Source organism: Polypterus senegalus, chromosome 12 (assembly GCF_016835505.1).
Source record: "Polypterus senegalus isolate Bchr_013 chromosome 12, ASM1683550v1, whole genome shotgun sequence".
Taxonomy (NCBI): Eukaryota; Metazoa; Chordata; class Cladistia; order Polypteriformes; family Polypteridae; genus Polypterus; species Polypterus senegalus.
The window spans coordinates 82,951,334-82,973,148 of NC_053165.1; the positions used below are offsets into that span (position 1 = coordinate 82,951,334).

General features: G+C 47.0%; 1 protein-coding gene across 4 annotated transcripts in view; it reads right to left on the reverse strand.

Moving 5' to 3' along the window:
* The window catches only part of pde4a (phosphodiesterase 4A, cAMP-specific), a 640,523-nt gene that overhangs the window by 95,689 nt on the left and 523,019 nt on the right, over positions 1-21,815 (reverse strand). For all 4 annotated transcript variants that reach the window (XM_039772684.1, XM_039772683.1, XM_039772685.1 and 1 more), the window contains 3 exons: positions 7,854-8,039; positions 6,489-6,525; positions 2,595-2,665 (listed from right to left, as the gene is read on the reverse strand). In XM_039772684.1, coding sequence (XP_039628618.1) covers positions 2,595-2,665; positions 6,489-6,525; positions 7,854-8,039 — 294 coding nt within the window. The remainder of the gene's footprint in view (positions 1-2,594; positions 2,666-6,488; positions 6,526-7,853; positions 8,040-21,815) is intronic.

Here is a 21,815-nt window from a genome sequence, read left to right on the forward strand (position 1 = left end):
TCCCGGCGGCGTCTGAGTAATACTATCTTGTCAGGTCTTGCATAAGCAGCCATCAAGGCGACTCACTTAGCATAGGAGGTGAGGGGATTTTCTCGTACTGGCGGGTCAGAAAAGCATTCAGAAGTAATTGTTATGAAATAACAATAAAGTAATGGCTTCTAAAAGCGGTGTCTTGTCTCCTCCTGCTGGATTTTGGTATTCATTGCAGTAAATGCTTTGCTCAAAGCACCTGAGAACAGAAATGCCTGGCCTCAGGTCGTATAGGGGATTCAGGATTCATTCAGACCCCTTCACTTTCTGCACACTTGATTGTGTTTTAAATTTTATTTTGACGTGAATACATTTGGTATTTTTGCCCATCAATCTACATTCAACCACCCAGGTGAAAACACATTTTCAGAAAGTTTTGCAAAATGATTTAAAACCAAAAACTGAAATCTCTTATTTACAGAAGTATTCCGAGCTTTAATTCAGTTTGTAGAAGAAGCCCCACAATCTCAGCTTCAAGTCTTCTTGTGTAAGCTTTGCACACCTGGATTTGGGCAGTTTAGTTTCACTCTTGCCGACAGGTCCTCTCGAGGTCCGTTTGATTGAATGGCAGGCCTCTGTAAACTGCTGCCTTTGGGTTTCTCCTGACATGTTCTATGGGGTTTAATTCTGGGCTTTGGCTGGGCCACTCGATGGCACTCACAGACTTGTCCTGAAGCCGCTCCTGCATTGTCTTGGCAGTGACGTTCACTCTGGAGCAGGTTTTCTTTGTGGACCTCTCTGGTTTTGGCTGCATTTGGTATCCTTCCCTCAGTTCTGACCAGTCTCCCTGTCTCTGCCACAGAGAAGCACCAAATACCATGATGCTGCCGCCATCACCATGTTTGACGGCAGGGCAGGTGATGAGCAATGTCTGGTCTTCGCCAGCAGCAGTACTTAGACGTCTTCCTAAACAGTTCATCACATCACATAATATTTTCCTCATGATCTTCAAGCCACTCAACCACCACAGCCTGACTGATGGAAAGCTGCTGACATGGTTGTCATTCCAACAGCTTCTCCCATCTAAGCAGAGGACATCTAAGGTTCTGTTAGAGTGATTATTGGGTTTTTGGTCAACTCTCTGACCAAAGCCCTTCTTGCCCAGTTACTCAGTTTGGTTTGACTGTCTAGTCTAGGAAGAGTCCTGATGGTTCCAAAACATCTTCCATTGTTCAGTTCTTCAGGCCACTGTGCTCTTGAGAACACTCAAAGCTTTACAAACAGCGGGAGACTCTTGCTCTGATCTGTGCCCCACCACAATAGAATCCTGGAGGTCTACAGAGAGTTTCTTGGACATCAGGGCTTGTTTTCTGTCCTGACATGCAGTGTGAATCGTGTGCCAATTCACCAAATGGTAGACTCCAATCAAGTTCTCGTCACAACTCAAGAAGAATCAAAGCCACAAATGGCAAACGCAACCATGAAATCTACAACACAGAGAAGTGGGCAGAAAGTGAAGGGGTCGGAATACTTTCTCATCCCCAAAATTTGATCCTTTTTTTCAGAAGAAGAATTTCCTGGTTTCTGACTTGCCCTTGTGGACTATGCCCGGCCGTTTATCCCAGCCAAGTCCCCCAAGCCGCCAGATGGAGCCCCCCCTGCAATGTGGAGATGCCCCGAATTCCAGCAGGGCATCATGGACTTTGGAGTTATAGTGCACAGCCCTGCTGGATAACATCGGGGCCGCCAGGGGACGTTGCAGGGAGACACAGAGACATTGGCTTTTCCTACAGCCCGGAAGTACTTGCCGGTCACGAGGCCGGAAGGAATAAAGTGCTTCCGGGCTGACAAAGAAAGAAGAGTTTTGATTTGACCCGGAAGTTCTAGGAAGTCACATGGACTGCAGGTCAAGAAGCACTTCCGGGTCGTGGACTATAAAAAGTACAAGGAAACACCGGAGCGTTGAGCTGAGCTGGGTGGTAGGAGGGCAACACGTCTGGGAGTCGGAGGATTGGTTATTGTTATTGTATTGTGTTTATTTATGAGTAGTGTAGAGTGGAGGGTGCTTGGTGCACATAATTATAAAAATAAAAAGAGAAATTATTGCACTTTTACCTGGTGTTTGGCGTGGTACCTGAGAGTTCGAGGGAGCGATAGTGCCCCCTAACTGCTACACCCTTTAAATTCCCCACAACTAATCTTAAGTGTGTGATGATTTTCTTTACAGGAAAGAATTCTGCTGGATCTCGTTCATCACCCCTTTTACCTTTTCTGCTTAAAGCTTCATTCTTCATGCCTGTCAGAGTAGGACAGACCTTTCAATCCCAGCATGCATTTGGATGCTCTTTTCTGCATTTCTCTATATGTTCCTGCTTCTGTTGTCCTCCCGGGGCACAAGCACTTGTATAAGACATGTCAGCCCCTCAAGAGTAGACCCTGCATTCCTAACACTGTCATGGGCAGAACCCCTGCTACTGTTAGTTAAATGTCCTCTCTTTCCTCCAGTACCTCAGGCTATCCTATGCCAAGCTGCTCCTAGAAACCTCTTGCCAGCTGGGCACCCCATCATACAGGTGTTAAAGAATACCCCTGAATAATCAATGAAAATGAGAGCATCTGCTTACTTGTTAGTTGGGGTGGTAACATTCGCAAGGATGGAGAAGTTACTTCTTACGCTGCGCAAACTTGCCAGCACCTAAAAAACACAGAGAAAGGAAACGGGTTAGAATGACGGGCACCACTGTGAATGTAGTCCTGGCGTAAGACTGAGCAAAGGCTCAACACAGTCAATGCCACATAGCTGCTAGCACTACAGGTGGAGCCACCTAGTGGAGACTTTCAGCCACTGCGTTGTTTATAGCCTGGGTGCCAGACAGACATCAACTGAAGGTGGAACAGGGCAGAGTACACTGGAAAAATGAGCGTGCCAGCTGTTTCAGTTGGGATACAAGGAAGAGGAGTTGAAAAGAGTGAAGCTAAAGATGGCACAGAGAAGGAGACAAAGACTGACCAAAACGTGAAGGAGGGTTACGTGTTCGTAAACAGGGCTCTTTTGCTAATCAGTGGTCTTTACATTTATTTGCATAGCAGATACTTTTATTGAAAGCAACTTCCAAAACAGTTCCACATAATCGAGCAAACATCAGCCTGGGGCACCGTTTGGAAACAAGTGTGACAGGACAAGGTGACAAAATTGATCATCACAAATGAGGAGCTCAGAACAAAATGCAAGCGAGTTACACTTCCTAGGATCCAGCAGAGAGAAGTTAGAGAGAAATTCAAAGGTCAAGAGAGTCTGCAGACGCTTCTTAAACACATTGAGGGAGTCAGAAGGTCGGCATGGAGGTGGGCAGCTCATTCCACCAGCTGGAAGCTGCACAAGAAAGGAGAGTTTGGATTGAGATTGGATAGCACGGAGTGGTGCCATCTACAGATGCTGTGTGTTCGAGAAGGAGCAGAGGACCTCACAGGTGCTGACCCACTGACTCCTCTGTACCCAAGCATCGAGGTCTGGAACTTAACGTGTGCCGCTGCGGGGAGCCAATGTAGTGATCTGAAAAGAGGAGCGACATCTGCATGTGTCGGGTTGCTGCTGCATTTTGAATCATCTGCAGTGACTTGGGCACACATACCTGTGCTACAGCCAGCAGATGTAACAAGACCAAAGCCTGGAGCAGCAGTTGTGCCACATACCCTTGTCAGAAACATGTCTGATGGTGTGCATGTTGTTTGTAGTGTTGAGACCAAAAGCCCATTCCGACATGGCTAGTGAAGGACAGCTGGTCACCACTCTAACGTTACCTACAGGCTCGGCAGGAGTTAGTGATGATGAACCGAGCTGAACAGATGGACAAGCTGGGATAACAAGAAGCCCCATCTTCACCAGGTTGAGCTGAAGGTGGTGCTCCCTCATCCATGCAGAGCTTTTAGCTTCTACCAGGTGACTCTCTGGAGAGAACATAAAGGTCAACTGAGTACCATCAGCACAGCAATGATAAGAGAAGCCATGGAGCAGGATGATAGGACTTAGTGAGGGGGTGCACAGGAAGAAGAGGAAAAGGCCCAGCACCAATCCTTGGGGCACCCTTAACATCCCTCCTCCCTAAATCACACAGTAGGATCTGCCCAAGAAGTAGGACTCGGACCACCTGAAGGCAGCCCCAGTGATGCCAAAGTCAGAGAGTGTGGCAAGGAGGAGAGATGAAGCAGGATGAGGACAGATGACATGTTGGTAGCCCCAGCCAGCATAACATAGATGATCAATCAATCTCACAGTCTCTGTGCCAGACAGGCACCCCATCCAGAGTTGGTTTCAGATGCCATCTGAATAGGCTCCACCCCATCAATACTAAAATTGAATTAACCAGGTCTGAAAAGCGGAAAAGCGCCATTGCTAGTCGGCCTAGTTCCAGCGTACTGCCCCTGGGCGTTCATTAGGAGACTCTCTCCTGCCTGCTTGCATGTATGGACGACACTGACCTACTTCCCTGCAGTGCTCTGCTTTTGAGGGGCTCAACTGTCTTGTGCTGGGGGGTGGGGGTTCATCTAGGGAGGCACAATCCAGTCACTGGTGTGGGAAACCGTGTTAATGATTGTGGAAAATTGGCCCACAGGGAACTTTTACATTCCACACATCCACACGGTGCACTTTACTTGTCTGATTCTGGGCAATGTTTCCACACAGATGACACTGAAAAGGGAGCTGTCACCACTGACATGACGTGCATGGAGGCTGCACTGAAACGAGACAGCTGCTGATGGCCACTGGGCGCACTCCGCTGCGCAGACGAGCCCACACAGCTGTTCTGTACATTTCATACTTTGGATAAATTTATGATAAAAATGAACTCCACCTACTGTGCACGAGCCAAAAAGGTCAAAGTGGTCTGAAATCGAGACTTGGACTCGCCTAGCAGAAGGTGACGGGTTGGCTGGACACGAGAGGGGATCTGATTTGAGCTGAATGCATGAGATGAAAAAGGTTTGAAATCAAAAGTAAGAACTCAAATGACCAGCGCAGACTGAGGAAAAGTGAGTCGAAACCGGAAATCAGTTACCAATCAGCTGGAATTAAACGATATCAGGCAGGGGTTAATCTTACAGGAACAGTCCTGCGTGCTTTAGCTGACTGGAGAACTACATGGATAAGCAAGTGTCCCTAATAATTTGCTCAGCGAGTGTATATTAATGGGATATGAAACATGACATTCTTATACACACTTAAACCAATATAGGGCAACGAAAGGCCTGAGCCTGTCCTGGAAGCATTGAGTTGAGGGCAGAAATCAACTGTACACTGACTGGCAAGCCACTGCAGGGCCCTAGGTAGGCACAAATGCAAACTGGGCCAGTCTGGAATCACCAGTTAATCTTACGAGATCTGCTCTGGAGAGGAAAGGAATGAAGGTCAGTAGGACCACCAAGACAGAATACATGTGTGTGAATGAGAGGGAGGTCAGTGGAATGGTGAGGATGAAGGAGTAGAGCTGGTGAAGGTGGAGGAGTTTAAATACTTGGGATCAACAGTACAGAGTAATGGGGAGTGTGGAAGAGAAGTGAAGAAGAGAGTGCAGGCAGGGTGGAGTGGGTGGAGAAGAGTGTCAGGAGTGACTTGTGACAGACGGGTATCAGCAAGAGTGAAAGAGAAGGTCTACAGGACGGTAGTGAGACCAGCTGTGTTATATGGGCAGGAGACGGTGGCACAGGAGACAGAGCTGGAGGTGGCAGAACTAAAGATGTTAAAATCTGCACTGGGTGTGACGAAGATGGACAGGATTAGAAATGAGGACATTGGAGGGTCAGCTCAGGATGGACGGTTGGGAGACAAAGTCAGAGAGGCGAGATTGTGTTGGTCTGGACATGTGCAGAGGAGAGATGGTGGGTATATTGGGAGTAGGGTGCTAAGGATAGAGCTGCCAGGTAAGAGGAAAAGAGGAAGGCCTAAGAGGAGGTTTGCGAATGTGGTGAGGGAGGACATGCAGGTCATGGGGGTGACAGAACAAGATACAGAGGACAGAAAGAGATGGAAGAAGATGATCCGCTGTGGCGACCCCAAACGGGAGCAGCCAAAAGAAGAAGAAGATGACTCTTTATTGCAGATATGGGAGGTAAATTGCAATTAAAGACTCTGGAATAAGACATTGATAATAAAAGGCACTATATGATAGATAGATAGATAGATAGATAGATAGATAGATAGATAGATAGATAGATAGATAGATAGATAGATAGATAGATAGATAGATAGATAGATAGTGAAAGGCACTATATAACATGGATAGACAGACAACGCTAAGCATTTTTAAATGGATTTCATTCATTTCGGGGGTACCTGCCACAGGATGTTTCCCCCCACAGCTTGGGTGCAGGGCAGTGGCCAACCTAAAGTGGCTTGTCAAGTCAATTCCAGTTAAACCTTTTTCCACTTACGTTTTAATTTTTGTCACACTTTATTATCACAGACCGGGACACAAACACATTTTACACAAGGCAGAGCGACAAAATAAGATTCCTCTTACCTGAGCAAAAGGGGTTACTATGAGATCCTCAGCATGCCTGTGGATAAGAGACAAGGAGACAGAGTTAGCCTCGTGAAGACCTGAATGCCAACATCTAGACACTCTGAGGTTGTGCTGGACTTTGCATACGTGGAGTCAAGTTGGTTCTGTGGTGTTGGGCAAGGATACAAAGCAGTTATTGGGGGCACCAGGTGGTCCCTGGCACTTTTTTTTTTTTTTTACTTCAGCTCAGGCTGTTAACCGTATTTAATGTGAAACTTCCTTAATCAGCTAGGACTGTAAGTACACCCCACAGAGTTGTATCCTTTTTGAATGCATGTGGACATAGCAGGATTTGATCTTCACTGAAATAGCATCTGTAGATGAAGGACATGTAATTGGAAAAAAAAAATAATGAGCATTTTATTTTATAATAATTATTTCCATGAAAAATGAACAGATACACTATTTCCATCTGTGTAAGCCCAACCTCTGCTCCAATAGCCGGGTTTGTCCTCTCAAGCCGGCGTTTCCTCTAACCTTCTAGAAGTCTCTAACATCGACTGGAAGAAAGGTTTTTCCCACTCCTCTTTGGGATTCAGATCAGTGCTTTGACTTGGTCATTCCAGGAATTCTCCATTTTTTTCTTCTTTTCAGCCATTCCTTGGTGGATTTCCTGCTATGCTGAGGGTCCTTGTCATGTTGCAAGGGCCCATTTTCGGTTGAGCTTCAATGTTAAGCCAGAGGGTCTCATGTTATCCTGAAGCAACCTTTGGTACAATGAAGAAGTGACGGTGAGCCGCTTAGGCCCCTGATGTAACAAAGCAGCCCCAAAGCCCCATTTTGATTCCATTCAAGACAATATTGTGAAGGGGTCCGTCGACGTTCTACATCCACTGGATACCTGTCGCTGTTACTCGCTCATATCTTTTATAGTTTATTCACTCCATTCATTCTTCAAACTGTTCATGAGCCCAGGCACATCTTCTGTAATTCTGTGTTACTCATGCTGCTCTTCACTACTGCAGGACAAAGCTGGCCAGTCAGACGGTGGTGCCCACTCAACAGTCAGGTGACATTTCTTGAATTTACCCACAAGAACTGCCGGCTGGCGACGGTGACGATTACAAACACTACACAAGATACACGGTGTTTGAATTAGTCACTAGCTGCCATAAGGAGGACTGTCTTGACTACACACAGTATCTTCCTTCACACTGTGACATGTGGAGTGAATTTTGTTTCTCCAGGTCTTCTCACAAATTCATTATACAAATAACAATCCTGACACAACTGAAATAGGCTTGAAGACGAGACCCCTGTGTGAATACACGTGTGACACGGGCACAGAGACGTGACTGACTGGAAGAACCCTGAGATACTCACGCCTCGCTGGTGATCGATGAATTGCGGGACATGGTCTTGGGAGACATGTCGTAATCGGAGTCAGATCGGTACAGGAAGGACTCCCGTCGCTGGCTCTGAGGGAACGATGGGTGCAGCACCAGCCCTGGGCTCGCCTGCGAGTCAAGGGGGCTACGACCTGGCGAGGGGCCATTTTCCACATCAAAACTGCAAAGAAAAAGAGAGAGAGAGAGAAAAAAAAAATGTGTTAGTAAAGTCTGCTGGAGTAAAATCCAAGACATCCTCCCAGGTAGTTATAGGTCAGTTTTAACAGTGATTTATTTTTTATAATGTTAACAGTTTCATGTGCAGAAGAAATCAATGAGAAATACTTTGGCAAATGAATAACACCCGTCAGATGGCAAACACTGGCAACATGGCGCAGCTGCTAGACCTGAGCCACTTGGCAGACAGCAAATTCACCTTCTGTCACAATCTAATCAGGTGGACGACAACAGGCTTCCCACAATCAGACCAGGGGGACGTGGACGGGAGCCAATGTACAGGTAAGAAGTGAACATCAGGCCATAGTACAAAACCTCAGATGCTCATTCAACCAACGTTCATGTCATGAACCCCTCATGAAACCTTCTGAGATGAAGAGGAGGAGGAGGAGGAGGAGACGACCCTTCAGTCTTCAGTAACAATATCAGCAAAGGAGACTGAGGGCTTGTGAGACCCCTCTGTTTAACCATTCATTTGAGACAAATCATCCCCTTTGGACAAACATACCAACAATACACCAGTATAGCGCCTGACTACGACTGCCAAGTATGAAGTGTTTCTTTGTGGTGTGTGTTCAGACTCTAGTGGGTATCAATCTATCTCTCTATCATAGAGTGAGTTTCATATCTATCAATTACCACACCCGTGTGTATGGGCGGCAGCAAAAGGGCCAGAATGAGGGCAATTCCACAGCAGACCAGGAGGTGGCGTAGTGGACTGATCTTTTATCTCTTTCCACTGCAGACCACTTATGGGAAATTCCGCCTGGTCTTGATGATGTCACTTCCGGTTCCGGCCCCACTGATGTCATTTCCTCTGCATTCCCTTAAAACTGCCACACCTGAGCAATTCAGTTTTGTTCTGGGCTCAAACCGACATACTACTTTCAACAATTTTGCAGCCAGGAAAAATTATACTGGTGGATGACCCAAACCTTTTTGTAGTTCCTTGTCTATTCATTTATGACACTATCTATCTTATAGTGAATTTTCACATCTGTCTATCTATCTATCTTATAGTGAATTTCACATCTGTCTATCTATCTTATAGTGAATTTCACATCTGTCTATCTATCTATCTATCTATCATATAGTGAATTTCACATCTGTCTATCTATCTTATAGTGAATTTCACATCTGTCTATCTATCTATCCATAGCCTGGTGACTACTTTGATGGGGCAGCAACCGGGAAAAGCTTGGGATGATGCTGCTGGAAAAGTTGTATGTGAGGCCAGCAGGGGGCGCTTACCCCTGTGGTCTGTGCGTGTGTCCCATTACCCCAGTGCAGTGATGGGGGGACACTGTGCTGTAAATATGGCACCATCCTTTGGGTGAGATGTAAAACTAAATTCCTGATTATCTGCGGTCAGAATAACTCTCTGGGCATCTTTCAGGTGATCTTGGTCTTAATTGAAAGTTTATGACCTGATACATACTGGAAATTCATAACATTTTAGGTAGTGGCCACCTCAGCAAAGTGACCTGTGGGTTTTATATTTATTACGGTGCTTGCACAACCAAGTGACAGGGCAGAAAGAAAAAGAAGAGCAGCAACATCTGCTGAGCATTAGGTGAATCACAGAGGCCAATTAGGTGATGATGAACACCATAGTAGGATGAAAGAAAAAGAACAGCAGCATCTGCTGAGCATCACGCACATCACATGAGGTGATTAAGTGATGAAGAGCGAGAAAGAATAAGCAGTGTCACACACGAGCGCATAGGAGACAACTTCAGGACTCAATTAAGGGTAGAACATAAGAAATTTGACAAAGAGGAGGTCATTTATCAGACCCATTTGTTTCGCTAATAACTAATCTGTCCCACGCCAGGGTTGGTGCCTTTGCCTAGTGCTTTCTCTCTTCCTCCCACTGTAGAAGGGATGAGTGACAGCTAGAAGTTCAATGACGTCACGTCTGTATTCCATCCTCCTCCGCCATGGACCACAAAAAACCGGCTCCAACACCATCTTGTGGCAGCCATTTTGACTTGTACTTGAGGAAGACTTCACCATATGTTTTTGTTCCTTGCAAATTCCAACCAGAAGAATACACGGGGATCACCTACATAGGAGCCCCAATTCTTTATGACCTGCCTGTCTAAACAAGAAGCTGAAGTGCAAAGACAAGCAAGAAGCAATTCTGGTGGCCAGAAAAGTTTAATGTAATAAAACCACAATCCCTGCAAGCCCATCTATTGCTAATCCCCCAGGACTCTGTACATACGTGTTCACAGTTCATAATCAAGTATAAGCATTGTGTTTAACGTTTACCGCAGACTGAAGTTTAGTAAATGTAAATAAAGGATGGCAAAGTGACCTGTGCTCATGTGTTTACAGCCAAGTGATCTCAAAACCAAGTGATAGCCACCACAACGGCAGAAAGAATAAGAAGATCAGTGACATCTGCTGAGGGTCAGGCAAATCACAGAAGACACACAATGGCACACAGGCATGTGAGACAAAGTCCAGGATTCACAATGCAGGAAATGCACAGCAACAATCAAAAAGATTATCAAATAAATCGAAACTTCCGACCACATGAGAGCATTCCTATTACATCCTTGAAGTGACGTTTCTTTGCACGTGATATTTTGTTTTTTTATGTTGAAGACAAAATAATGTGTTTCTGAAATTGAAAAGTTTAATCGTCAAATACTCAAAACTTTCAAGCAGGCATTGCTTTGACATCTTTAGACTAACGTCTGTTTAAAGATGTTGGGCCACCAATGTGATCACCGTGAAGCCGCACTTTTGATTGGTGAAAATAAAAGATTGTCTTTCCAAAATGTAAGCGTTCCGCTCACTCTATACGGACCACCATTATTCTGGGATTGTACATCAGACCACCATTATTCTGGGACTCTACATCCTCTGCTAGTTATTACGATTAGTGATGAGCGAGCACCAAAGTGTTCGGGTGTTCGGTCCGAATGAATCGCGATGTTCGTTTGCTCTACTGAGCACCCGAGTATAACGTAAGTCAATGGGAGACAACCAGGCACCCCCTGCTCTGAAGAAGGGAGGGTGCCTGGTCCATTGGAAAAGGTCAGAAAGTGACAGAAACACCAGCCATGTTAATCGGAGTCGTGCAGGTCTCTCAGGTGGAAGACAACATTTAACAAGCGGAGAGGTTATGTACTTGCGACAAGAACAAGTTGAGTAACTTGAGAAGAAGAGAGGACTGGGCAGTCCTAGGGGTGCCAGTCGCCGGAGAGCATCATAGACATGTTCGCTGTGTTCTCAGAAAGCCCATTTTTAATGTTTTAAAAGTCCCGACACTTAGCGCTGCTCCTGGTCATTCGCATTCCGTGATTGTCCTCCTGATCAGTGACGTGCGGTGAGGTTCATGGCTGGTGAGGCACTGACTCCTTTAGAGTCCGTCAGATTTACAAATATATGAACCCAAAAGAGCAGCTTATTCACTCTTCAATTGGCAGCCAGCGTGCACATTGACTACTGGTTACGTTTCATATCTCATCAGCATTTACATTTAGAGTGACAGGAGAGAGCGCATTTGATCCTCACCCTTCTGTGTGCTCTAAATTTACCGTTGCAATTCCACAATTCATACTCATTCAATACAGATGAAAGTATAGAGTCACATGGCTACTGGCATTACAGTGAGGGCAGTACTTACCTGCCCCTTGATTGGCTGTCTCCAACCCGTGAAACGTGCGGGGCGGAGACTCGAGCATGGCGCGCGAGCACATGTGGTGCTCGTTCAAGTAGCGCCATGCTCCGAGCAAGGCAATGCTCGAGCCGAACACACGATTACTCCAGTTCAGAGCTTAGTCCTGCCTACATCAGCTCCAAGATAGGCCTCAGCCCTGGATGGGCTTCTAGTTCCATCAAGCGGTAAACTCAGCTATACTGCACCAGTCCCCCTAAACTGCATGTCTTTAGGATTTGGGAGGAAGAGCAGAGCACTGGGAGACAAATCCACAAACGCACGGAGAACACAAGCAAACTCCACGCAGGCTTTCACGGGGTCCAGCGCTGGAGATGGGAAGCAACTGCTCTAACCATCCAGCTCAGTGTAGTAAAGAATCCAGGCCAATTTCCAAGCAGACCCACCCCAGGCACGATGCCAACTCTGAGATGGAAATTCTCGAAGTGTCAACACCCCAGAATTCCACAGCGCCCAACCAAAACAAAGAGTCACAACTGGACTCCGTCACCTGTGAAGGACATCAATTAGAATACAGCGCACTTTGATTACTCCAAAATAAAATGACAATCATCCAGCCATAACTTCATGAACAAGTAAGGCGTGATGGCGGGCACCATGTGTGTGAAGATGGGAGACAGGAAGCCCAAGAGGAAAGTGGGCAAGAGGAATGCCGGCTGAGTCTGTGGCACTGGGCAGAATGTACGCCATGTGTGAGTCCTGATCTCATTGGTCTGTCACTCATCTCATCTTAAAGAGTCTCAATGGCCACCAGGTCACCCACTCTTTGACCTTCCTTTCACCCACGTTCTTCCCACCACGTTGTGGCTAATCTCCAGACCCAACGCCGTCACTTCCATTGTTCCCGATGGCTTTATGAGGCACTGGCTGATTGTGTCACCACGCTATGGTGACAATCAAACTCCCCAACTGCTTTCTTTTCCATTCCGCTCAGGGGACTTCCTTTGGTGGCACAATGGAGGCTGGCAAATGCAGCCAATTGGGAAGGGGGGTCTGGGAATTGAAAGACAGGGGCTATCATTTCCCACGTTTGGCTTTAAAGAAAGGAATTGCAAACATTAATCTGAATATATGTAAGGTCACAGATTCTGCATCCCACACACTCCGTCCCATGTTTTGTTTGTTTGTTTGTTTTATTCTTCCTACTGGGGACACTGGTTTGCGTTCCCATGCCAAATCAAGAGATGAGCTCTTCTGAGAGACCTCTAGCTCTCTTCCCGGACTGAAGCGGCGATTCCCGTGAAGAAATCGCGCAGGTGTATGGGAAGTGCGAGGAGGCCACGCATTCGTGGAAGTCTCTCAAGTCCTAAGAGCGAAGCTTGACGTAGGCTGAGAAAGTGGAGGACAGCTGCTGGGAAACTGCAGCGTCCAGGTCAGCCAAAGGTTCCCCCAGTAGATGACAGATGTTCAGGACTGTTTCTACCGGAACGAGGAGTGTGTGTGTGCCGATCCACCACGGGTCTCAAGGGGCCGGAGGTTGATTCAAGGGAAGTAAGAGGCGGCTTCAGGAATGTCCTCAGAGTGCAAATTGCTTTCTTCTCCGCAACTGGGAAGCAAATGTCAGGTTACGTCAAGTGGGCTTTACTGTTGTACCCTCGATACACATACAGAACCTCGGTCCATTTTACAGTGGGATGAAATTTGGATTCCCAGGGCCACGGCGCAGTGTTCAGACAATACATATGACAGTACAGCAACCCAGGAGGAGAGTCACTTTACAACCGCAAATCAGAACAAGTGGGGACGGCATGGAGAGTGCAAATTAAAAACCAAAGAAACGCAGCGATTCTTAAACTTCCTTTGACTTTTATTTCACTGCAGACGTTAAAAACCCAAGAAGTTTCACGTTTTGTCAGGTCAACTTCATTTCATTTGCGAAGAAACATCCATTCCTGCAACACATTCCAAAAAATAAAAAAAAGACGGTAAGGCATTCAGTACTTGGCAACGTCACAACACTGAGAAGACGTTTTGGCAGGGAGGACACCAAGCCATGAAGCGCTTCACGTCTTCTTGTGTCCCATTCTTCCTGCAAACACGTCTTAAGGTTAAAACAGCAGGGGGTCGCCACGTGTTCTCTATTGGGGGCAGGGGAGGACTGCAGGCAGGCCAGTACCCGGACCCTCCTCTTCCACTGCCCCGCCTTTGTGGTTCTGCATTGGGATGGATGGACCTCCCTGGAAAAGATGTCACCTCGAGGGCGGCACATGTTGCTCTAAACTCTCAGTGTTCTTTTGTGCTGCCATCACAGAAGTAGGAATGACTTTCACCGAGAGCACCGACGACCATGACAGACCCTGCAGGCTTTTGGACTTCTCTTATATAGAAATGTCTACGCGTGGATGTCTGTCTGTCCGTCCGTCCGTCCGTCCGTCCGTCCGTCCTGGAAGTGCGAGGCTACAGCATGAAGCTCAAAGAAAGCGACTCTGTCGCCAAAGTGAAACTCGTTTAGCCGCTGATACACAAGCGAGGCGAGCACATCGGCACAACAAAACCTCCTAGAAATGAGGACCTCACTTAGCCGCTAATGCACAACGGATGCGATGGGGCGATTGCCAGAATCCATGGTTTCCAGGAGCCACGGGCTCACACAGCTAGCTGCTGATAACGGCCTTTTTGGAATGTGCTGCAGGCCAGAAACGCAGCGATGGACATAAATGAAAGGAAGCTGAGCAGACAAAACACGCAATATCTTTGGGTTCAAACTCATCTGTGATGGAGGATCGCAGGAATCGTTAGAATGGCCAATTAATTAAGGACTCTGAACAAATCCAAATCATATTATGGGATATCGTCTCCTGTTGAGTTCTGCTCTGCACTTGTAAGATTTCTATCGCACTGTTGTATTGTACTGACGATTACTTGTGTTGTATTGATCCCCCTTCTCTTTGACCCCCACTACACACCCAGCCTACCAGCTAAGGGGGTCGCTCTCTCTTTTTGAACTGCCTTTCCCGAGGTTTCTCCCATTTTTTTCCCCTTGTCTTCTTAGAGAGTTAAAGCTGGGGGGCTGTCAAAAGGCAGGGCCTGTTGTTAAAGCCCATTGCTGCCCTCCTTGTGTGAATTTTGGGCTCTACTCAAATAAATTCTATTCTATTGTATACGGTCTGCAATGAAATTAAAGTCCAAGTCAATTCCAGAATCAGTGCGTTTTTCTTTTTTTTTATTTGCATTTTCCATACTGTGCCAACTTTGTCTGATCTGGGGTTGTACATAAAAGTCTGTGCAACACAGATAAACAGCAATGGCGCGGGAAGGAGTGCAGAACAGAGCCGTAATTAAGTAACAGCCCCTGATAAGGGGGCACACTTGCATGTGCAGGGGGGCCCGACGGCCTGTGAGAAGATGATGCTGTTCAGTCCTTAAGTAAAGATCAGACACGTGAACCCCACAAAGAAGTGGAAAAGAGGAAGAGGAAGAAGATGACAGTGGTGTCCATGGTGAAATTCGGATTACAGGGCTTTGTTTGGTTTGTTTCATTGCTTGGTAGAGCTCGAAACACGATAAATCGACTCTGTCCCCTCGGCTCCCTCCTGGTGACACTTTCTAGAAGTTTCTATAACCTGCCAGGACAAGGAACCTGTCAGACAGACCCCTTCAGGGAGGTCCACATTTTCAGTTTACGTTCATTGATAAAACGTTTTTTTAACTCTTTATATTTCCATCTTCCCTCTGCACTGTGGCAGCTTGTGGGCGGCCTGAAAACATCTCACGTCTTCCACAAGAGTTAAGTGACAATCACAAGGGACGCAAAGGCTGTTAGCAGTAGGATGTGACCTGCCACCTGACTTAAAAAGAAAGCTCCCCTCAATAAAGTGCCTTTCAGGGTGTTTGTAAACCGCACAGCCGCTCTTCACACAGGCAGGCTTAGCGACTCGACCAGGGCCATGAAGAGAGCCAGCAGTGGGGTCACAATGTCGTCTGTCCCCTTGATGGATTAAAAGCCAGAAGTCCACATGACCATCATCATGAGAACCCTAAATCCAAAGAGGACTGTTTCATTGATGTGAGGTAGAATGGCCAGATGGGACTGGGTGGTCTTGTGGCCCTGGTACCCCTGCAGATTTTATTTTCTCTTCAGCCATCTGGAGTTTTTTTTTTTCTGTCCTCCCTGGCCATCGGACCACCTTACTCTTATTCTAGGTTAATTAGTGTTGTCTTATTTTAATTCTTACTTTGTCTTTTATTTCTCTTTTCTTCATCATGTAAAGCTCTTTGGGCGACATTATTTGTATGAAAATGTGCGACAGAAATAAATGTTGTGGTTGCTGTTATTATGCATCCTACCATCCCACCTCTAGGGCGCCTCCTTGTGGCGTCAGGATGAATGTCTATTCTTTTTTCCTTCACTTGTTTTGTCTGCACTCGTTTACTGTCACTTCCCGACTGTGACTCTAGCATCTTTGCATCAGTTCTTGTGGTGTGAAGCTCCACATCAACAACTTCAGCAGAGTAACTTTTAGCAGCTCGGACTTCTACACCAGAGTGATTGTCAATGGCAGCGCACACACACACACACACACACACACCGACAACCAGAAGGGAAGAAAGGAAGTGAGTGAACCTGAAAGCGGTGGTGGCGCCTCAAGACAAAGCCCTGAGATGAGCAGTAAAGACAAAGGCACTCGGTGGTAGGAAGCGGGCAGGTTGCTGCATGCCCAAAAAAACAATCATGGCACAGAAATAAAAACGCCAGCCCCCTCTGAGCGCGTGTGGCAAAGTGAGCTCCGGGGCTGATTGCTTCAGCGCTGAGGAGGTGTTGTGGGGGCCGCGGTTACAGCCATGACTTCTACTGGAGTGGTCTTGGTAGACAAGTGTGATTACAAAGGTCCCTCAAGAAACGACAGCTTGGTCAATAAACTGAAGGGTGGCATGGCGGTGCCGTGGTTAGCCATGTTCTGTTTTGAATTGGTCTACTCTCGCACCTCACGTCCACTCAGGTACCCATGACGTCACTCTGAAGCACTTCACATGGAGACTCGAGATCTTCTGCGTGAACAACATACGGACGGGTGCCCCCCCCGATATAAGTCAACCCCAAGTGCTACTGCAGTCTCCAAGAATATCCTGGGCACATGAAGGCGTTTGATAAGCCCATTAGCTCTGCACCACATGCAACCAACAACGGCTTACTTCTGCCATATTGGGGTGCCCCCCTGAGCCCAATAAATCAGTAGGCATAGAACAGTGAAACAGCGGGCCGTGCAGATGGCAGAACGGAGCTCCTATAAAAGATGACCCGCTCAAGAGGGCCGACTAGTTCCGTCTTGAGAAGTCTACGCTTTGTTGTTTTGAACCTTTTTGGTTTTGTGCCAATGTGTGCTTGTGTTGCTTTAGGACGACCCAGGTGGCACCCCAACCTTTCTTTTTGGCCTCGGTCATTCCCTCACCTGACCACAATATATCTCAAATTTAGAGGTTTTTTTGTTTTGCTTTTAGAAGGGAGGGCGCACGGTGGGACGACAGTTAGTGCTACTGCACCCAGTCACCATCTTTGTGGAGCTTGCACGTTCTCCGTGTGTCACTTTCCGGGTATTCCTGCCTATATTTGGTTTAAGAAGTGCGAGTGAACCCTGTGATGAGGGCCGGTTCCCGTTCTGAGCCTGATGCTACCAGGCCGGGCTCTTGAATTGGACTCGAGGATGTTTTGTTGTGTCAGGCTGTACGTGGACACTTATGGCTTCCTGTTCTTCATGGAGGCCCCCCTCCTAGTGACTGAATCTTCAACCCCAGTGAATGTTCCCGCACTGCATTTCTACTCCTTGCGTTGCCTTTAGTGTACCGTGTATTGCATGCGTATACGCCACATTAAATGGAGACTTAGTGACAGATTATACTGCTGGGATTCTGACCATCCATTTTGTACAATTGTCCTCTTTCTGCAAATTTCCCAACAGCAAGACATGCATGAGGTTTAACCTTTAGGAGGTAATAAAGAAAAACAGAAAAAAAAAGCCAAATGCGAGTGCTTTGGGAATTGTCCATGGAGCGTCTGCCGTGACCTGCTGGTATTTTTAACTGTGATGTCATTGCAGAGCGGGTCACAGGACCACAGTGGATTAGAAGCTGCGAGGGCGAAGGCCATCTTTAAAATGGGGGGCCGTAATCTAGGCTGACGTGTAGACAGTCTTGCGGTGGAGCAGGCAGCTCATTAATTGTTCCTCCCACACAAACGGAGAAGCCTGCGTGTCCCAAACTGTCCAAGAACGTGTTGCAGGCGGCGTCACGCCCGTCCTCTGAGCAGCACTCCAGCTTCCTGCACTCCTCTCCTTTCAGCCAAGCCGTCTCATTCTCTCATTCGCTTCTGCTTTCAGACCCCCGACCAGCTCAAGTCGTACCTTAAGTATGAAGCCAGGTAGGAGAGATGAAGCTGGCAGGTAAAGGACACGAGTCTCCTTTATTAGACAAGCAAGGCTTTGATTCTTGTCAGCCTCCCCGTAGTTACCATTACTAGAATTGTTGTTGTCACCGCCAGTCGCTCATCCATTTTCAAATACACTCTTAGTCCAATTCCAGGCTGATGACAATGTAGATGCCACTGGGGCTGGACGGGCATCCTGGGAAGAAGAGGGGACAATTCCTTACCTGGATGGGACACCCCTAACAGGCAGATGGGCATCCCGGCCGGGGAGGAGAAATGGATCAGACCCAGAAGGAAGAACCGAAAGAGATGGATGGACAGCCCACTGAAAAGGAAACATGCCACCGCCCTAGATATCTGTGCCCAGTGGGAAGCTGGCAGGGCATGCTGGGAAAAGTAGTCCTGCTGGGATCACTGGGTGCCGCAGGGAGACAAGCTCCCAGCTATAATGGACTTCTGTGTGACCCGGAAGTGCTCCCATCCTGCAATCGCCCTGGCCCAAGAAGGACTCCCGGGTCTGTAACAATAGGGTCCGCACTCCCTTATTCCAGGTGAGTCGGAGCTGGGAGAGCGTAGAGCAACACTCGACTGCAGGGGGGCAGTGCGGTGGTGAGAGAGAGAGAACACCCGTTTACTTCGTGCTTGTGATACTTGAATAAACCTTCCATTATTTGAACCCGGGACTCTTTGTGTGGTTGTGTTTGGGGCTCACTGATGCCCCGGTATCCTTCACCCTATACAAATAATATTAATTATCTCCCAATGCTGACTTCCTCATTATGGAATACCCACGGAGTGCAGCGTGGATGGAAACATCTAGAAGGAGGCATCAGGAGCATTGTGTGATCGAAGAATTAAGGCAAAGGTAAAGTTGGAAGATCAGCAGTGATGTGTGAAGCTGAGATGTGGGCAGTCAAGGGAACGCAGGAGAAGACATCGGATATGGCAGACAGGAGAATGTTGAGAGACAGAATAAGAAATGAGACGATCAGAGACGTACAGCAAAAGTGGGACAGAAACTGCAGGAAACGAGGATGTGATGAGGAGAGCCCATGAACATGCGGGCAAAAGAGTGATGGGAGTGGAAGTCCAGGGGAGGAGAAAGAGAGGGAGGCCAAAGTGGAGGCAGATGGATAAAGGAAAAGAAGTTCTGAAGGACAAAGACCTGCCTGGGGAGAAGGCGCAGGACTGAGCTGTATGGAGAAGGCTGATGAAGCACATCGAGCTCACGTACTGTCAAAGCAGGAAAAGATGAAGACGAGGAAGAAGAAGAAAATGAAGAAGAAGGAGGAGGAGGAAACTAGCTTTAGGTAGGCAGCTTGTACAAGGGCAGACTCGGGACCATTTGTGGGCTATCATTGAAGACCCTGGTATCAAAAGGGTGATGTGTGCTAAATAAAAAAGTGGCCAAAGCCCCTTCAACAATAACAGAAAGATTGGGCTGCGCACAAAGGGTGGTCTTACAAGTACTGACATTTTCATTTACGCTGCTTCTCCTTAATCACATCATAATGAACATATCGAGAGACCGGCTGTCTGTGAGGGTTACTAGACTAACTGGGAATTCGTGATCGGCCAGGTATGAGGGGGGTGCCGATGTGAGGTCCAGTCCAGGGGTAATGCCAGGATAAAGCCTGCCACTGGGGCGAAGAGTCTGTGCTGACATCTGGAAGGTTGCCGGTTCGAATCCCCGTCACTGCCAAACGCGATCCTACTCTGCTGGGCCCTTGAGCGAGGCACTTAACCTGCACTTGCTCCAGGGGTGCTGTACAATGGCTGAGCCTGCGCTCGGACCCCATGGGGTACGCAGAATCGAACACATTCCTAATACAAGAAATTGTATAACAAAATAAAAACGAAAAAAAACAACAACCTTGACTTGGAATACAGAGGAGCGTTAAGCAGTTGACTCTGCATGTGTGCACAGACACACACACACAGACACAGACACACACACACGCATACACACAGACAGACACACACACACACAGAGACAGACACACAAACATAGAGACACACACACAGACACAGACACAGACACACAAACACACAGACACACAGAGACAGACACACACACACAGAGACACACACACACGCACACACACACACAAACAGACACACACACACACACACAGAGTCACACACAAACAGACACACACACACGCACAAACAGACAGAGACACACACACAAACACAGAGACACACACACACACACAGACACACGCACACACACAGAGACACACACACACACACACAGACACACACACACAGACACAGAGACAGACAGACAGACAGACAGACACACACACAGTCACACACAAACAGACACACACACACAGACACACACATCCACAGTCACACACACACACACGTTACTTGGCAGCAGCCTGGCACAGCGCACTCAGAATCTCCTTCTTTCTGGAGAGACCCACTTGGCCTCCTGAGAGGGCAGTGCAGATGTGTTTGTGCACTCGACTGTTTTCTTTCCGAGTAACTTGGTAACACGACATAATTACCACTTAATCATGTCTGCATGTTATCAGATCCCTACGGTCAACAAAGGCCAAAGGCCGGCTGTCAAACACAGGCTGCCAGGGTATGGGCACCTGCCCCACCCAGCCTACTCAAATCACCTCAAAGGCTTCTGCCCACCTTTCCTCCTCATATGGCGCACAGCCTCCAAGGGCAGACTTCTGAATTTGGTGCTGCGTCACATGGTATTTATTTATTTATTTACTTATTGACTTTTGTCAGTTAAAGAAACGCCAATTAACATGTCATGTGTGAAATATACAAAATAGATGTCAGCAAATTATGTAAAGACAATTCATTAATATAATTACAATTTTTTTATTGGACCCACCATAGGGAGCAACGCTGAATGCCTGTGCCAAGTATGTATATATATATATATATATATATATATATATATATATATATATATAAATCTAAAATCCAACGTCTGTCTGTCTGCTTTTCACGAGAGAACTACTTAACGGACTTAGATTGGGTTTTTTTCTGTAATTTGCTTGAACATTCTGGTTGATTTTGCGACTTCTCTCATTGCGCTGATTATCACAGTTTGCTTGTGGTACCGATTTATGTGCGCTAATCCTAGAGAAAGAGAGGCTGTGGGCCGAGAGGGGGCGAAGCCGGGCAGAGCTCTCCTCTCTGTCCTGTTTCACTCTACACGGGCGAAGCCTGGTAGTTACGGCTAGTAGTTAATGAAGTGCAGGTGCAGTCAAATTTTGGAATAAAATATCCCCTGCGGTCTTCACTCATACAAACGGAGAATCTCTGCAAAGCCTGGTGTAGAAAGGGTTAACGGTGCAAACAGACAAACGTTCATCTTTATCCACCTGTCTGTGTGTCCATCTGGCTGCCACGTCTCAGTGATTGCAAATGATGGCACATCACAAACATCTGTAGTAATGAAAGGCATCCCATTTGTCATTCCAACAGATGGTGCATCACAAACATTAACACTGCTCTTACAAATCCCAAACCAAATGGCTATAACAGAGACACACATTGAGGTCTACATTGGTTACTTACATTTCAACATGTCGTAGACGGGTAGCACAACGTAAATACACATAAATGGCATAAATCTACATTGTGCCTTCAGAAAGTCTTCAGACCCCTTCACTTTTCCACATTTTTTTGTG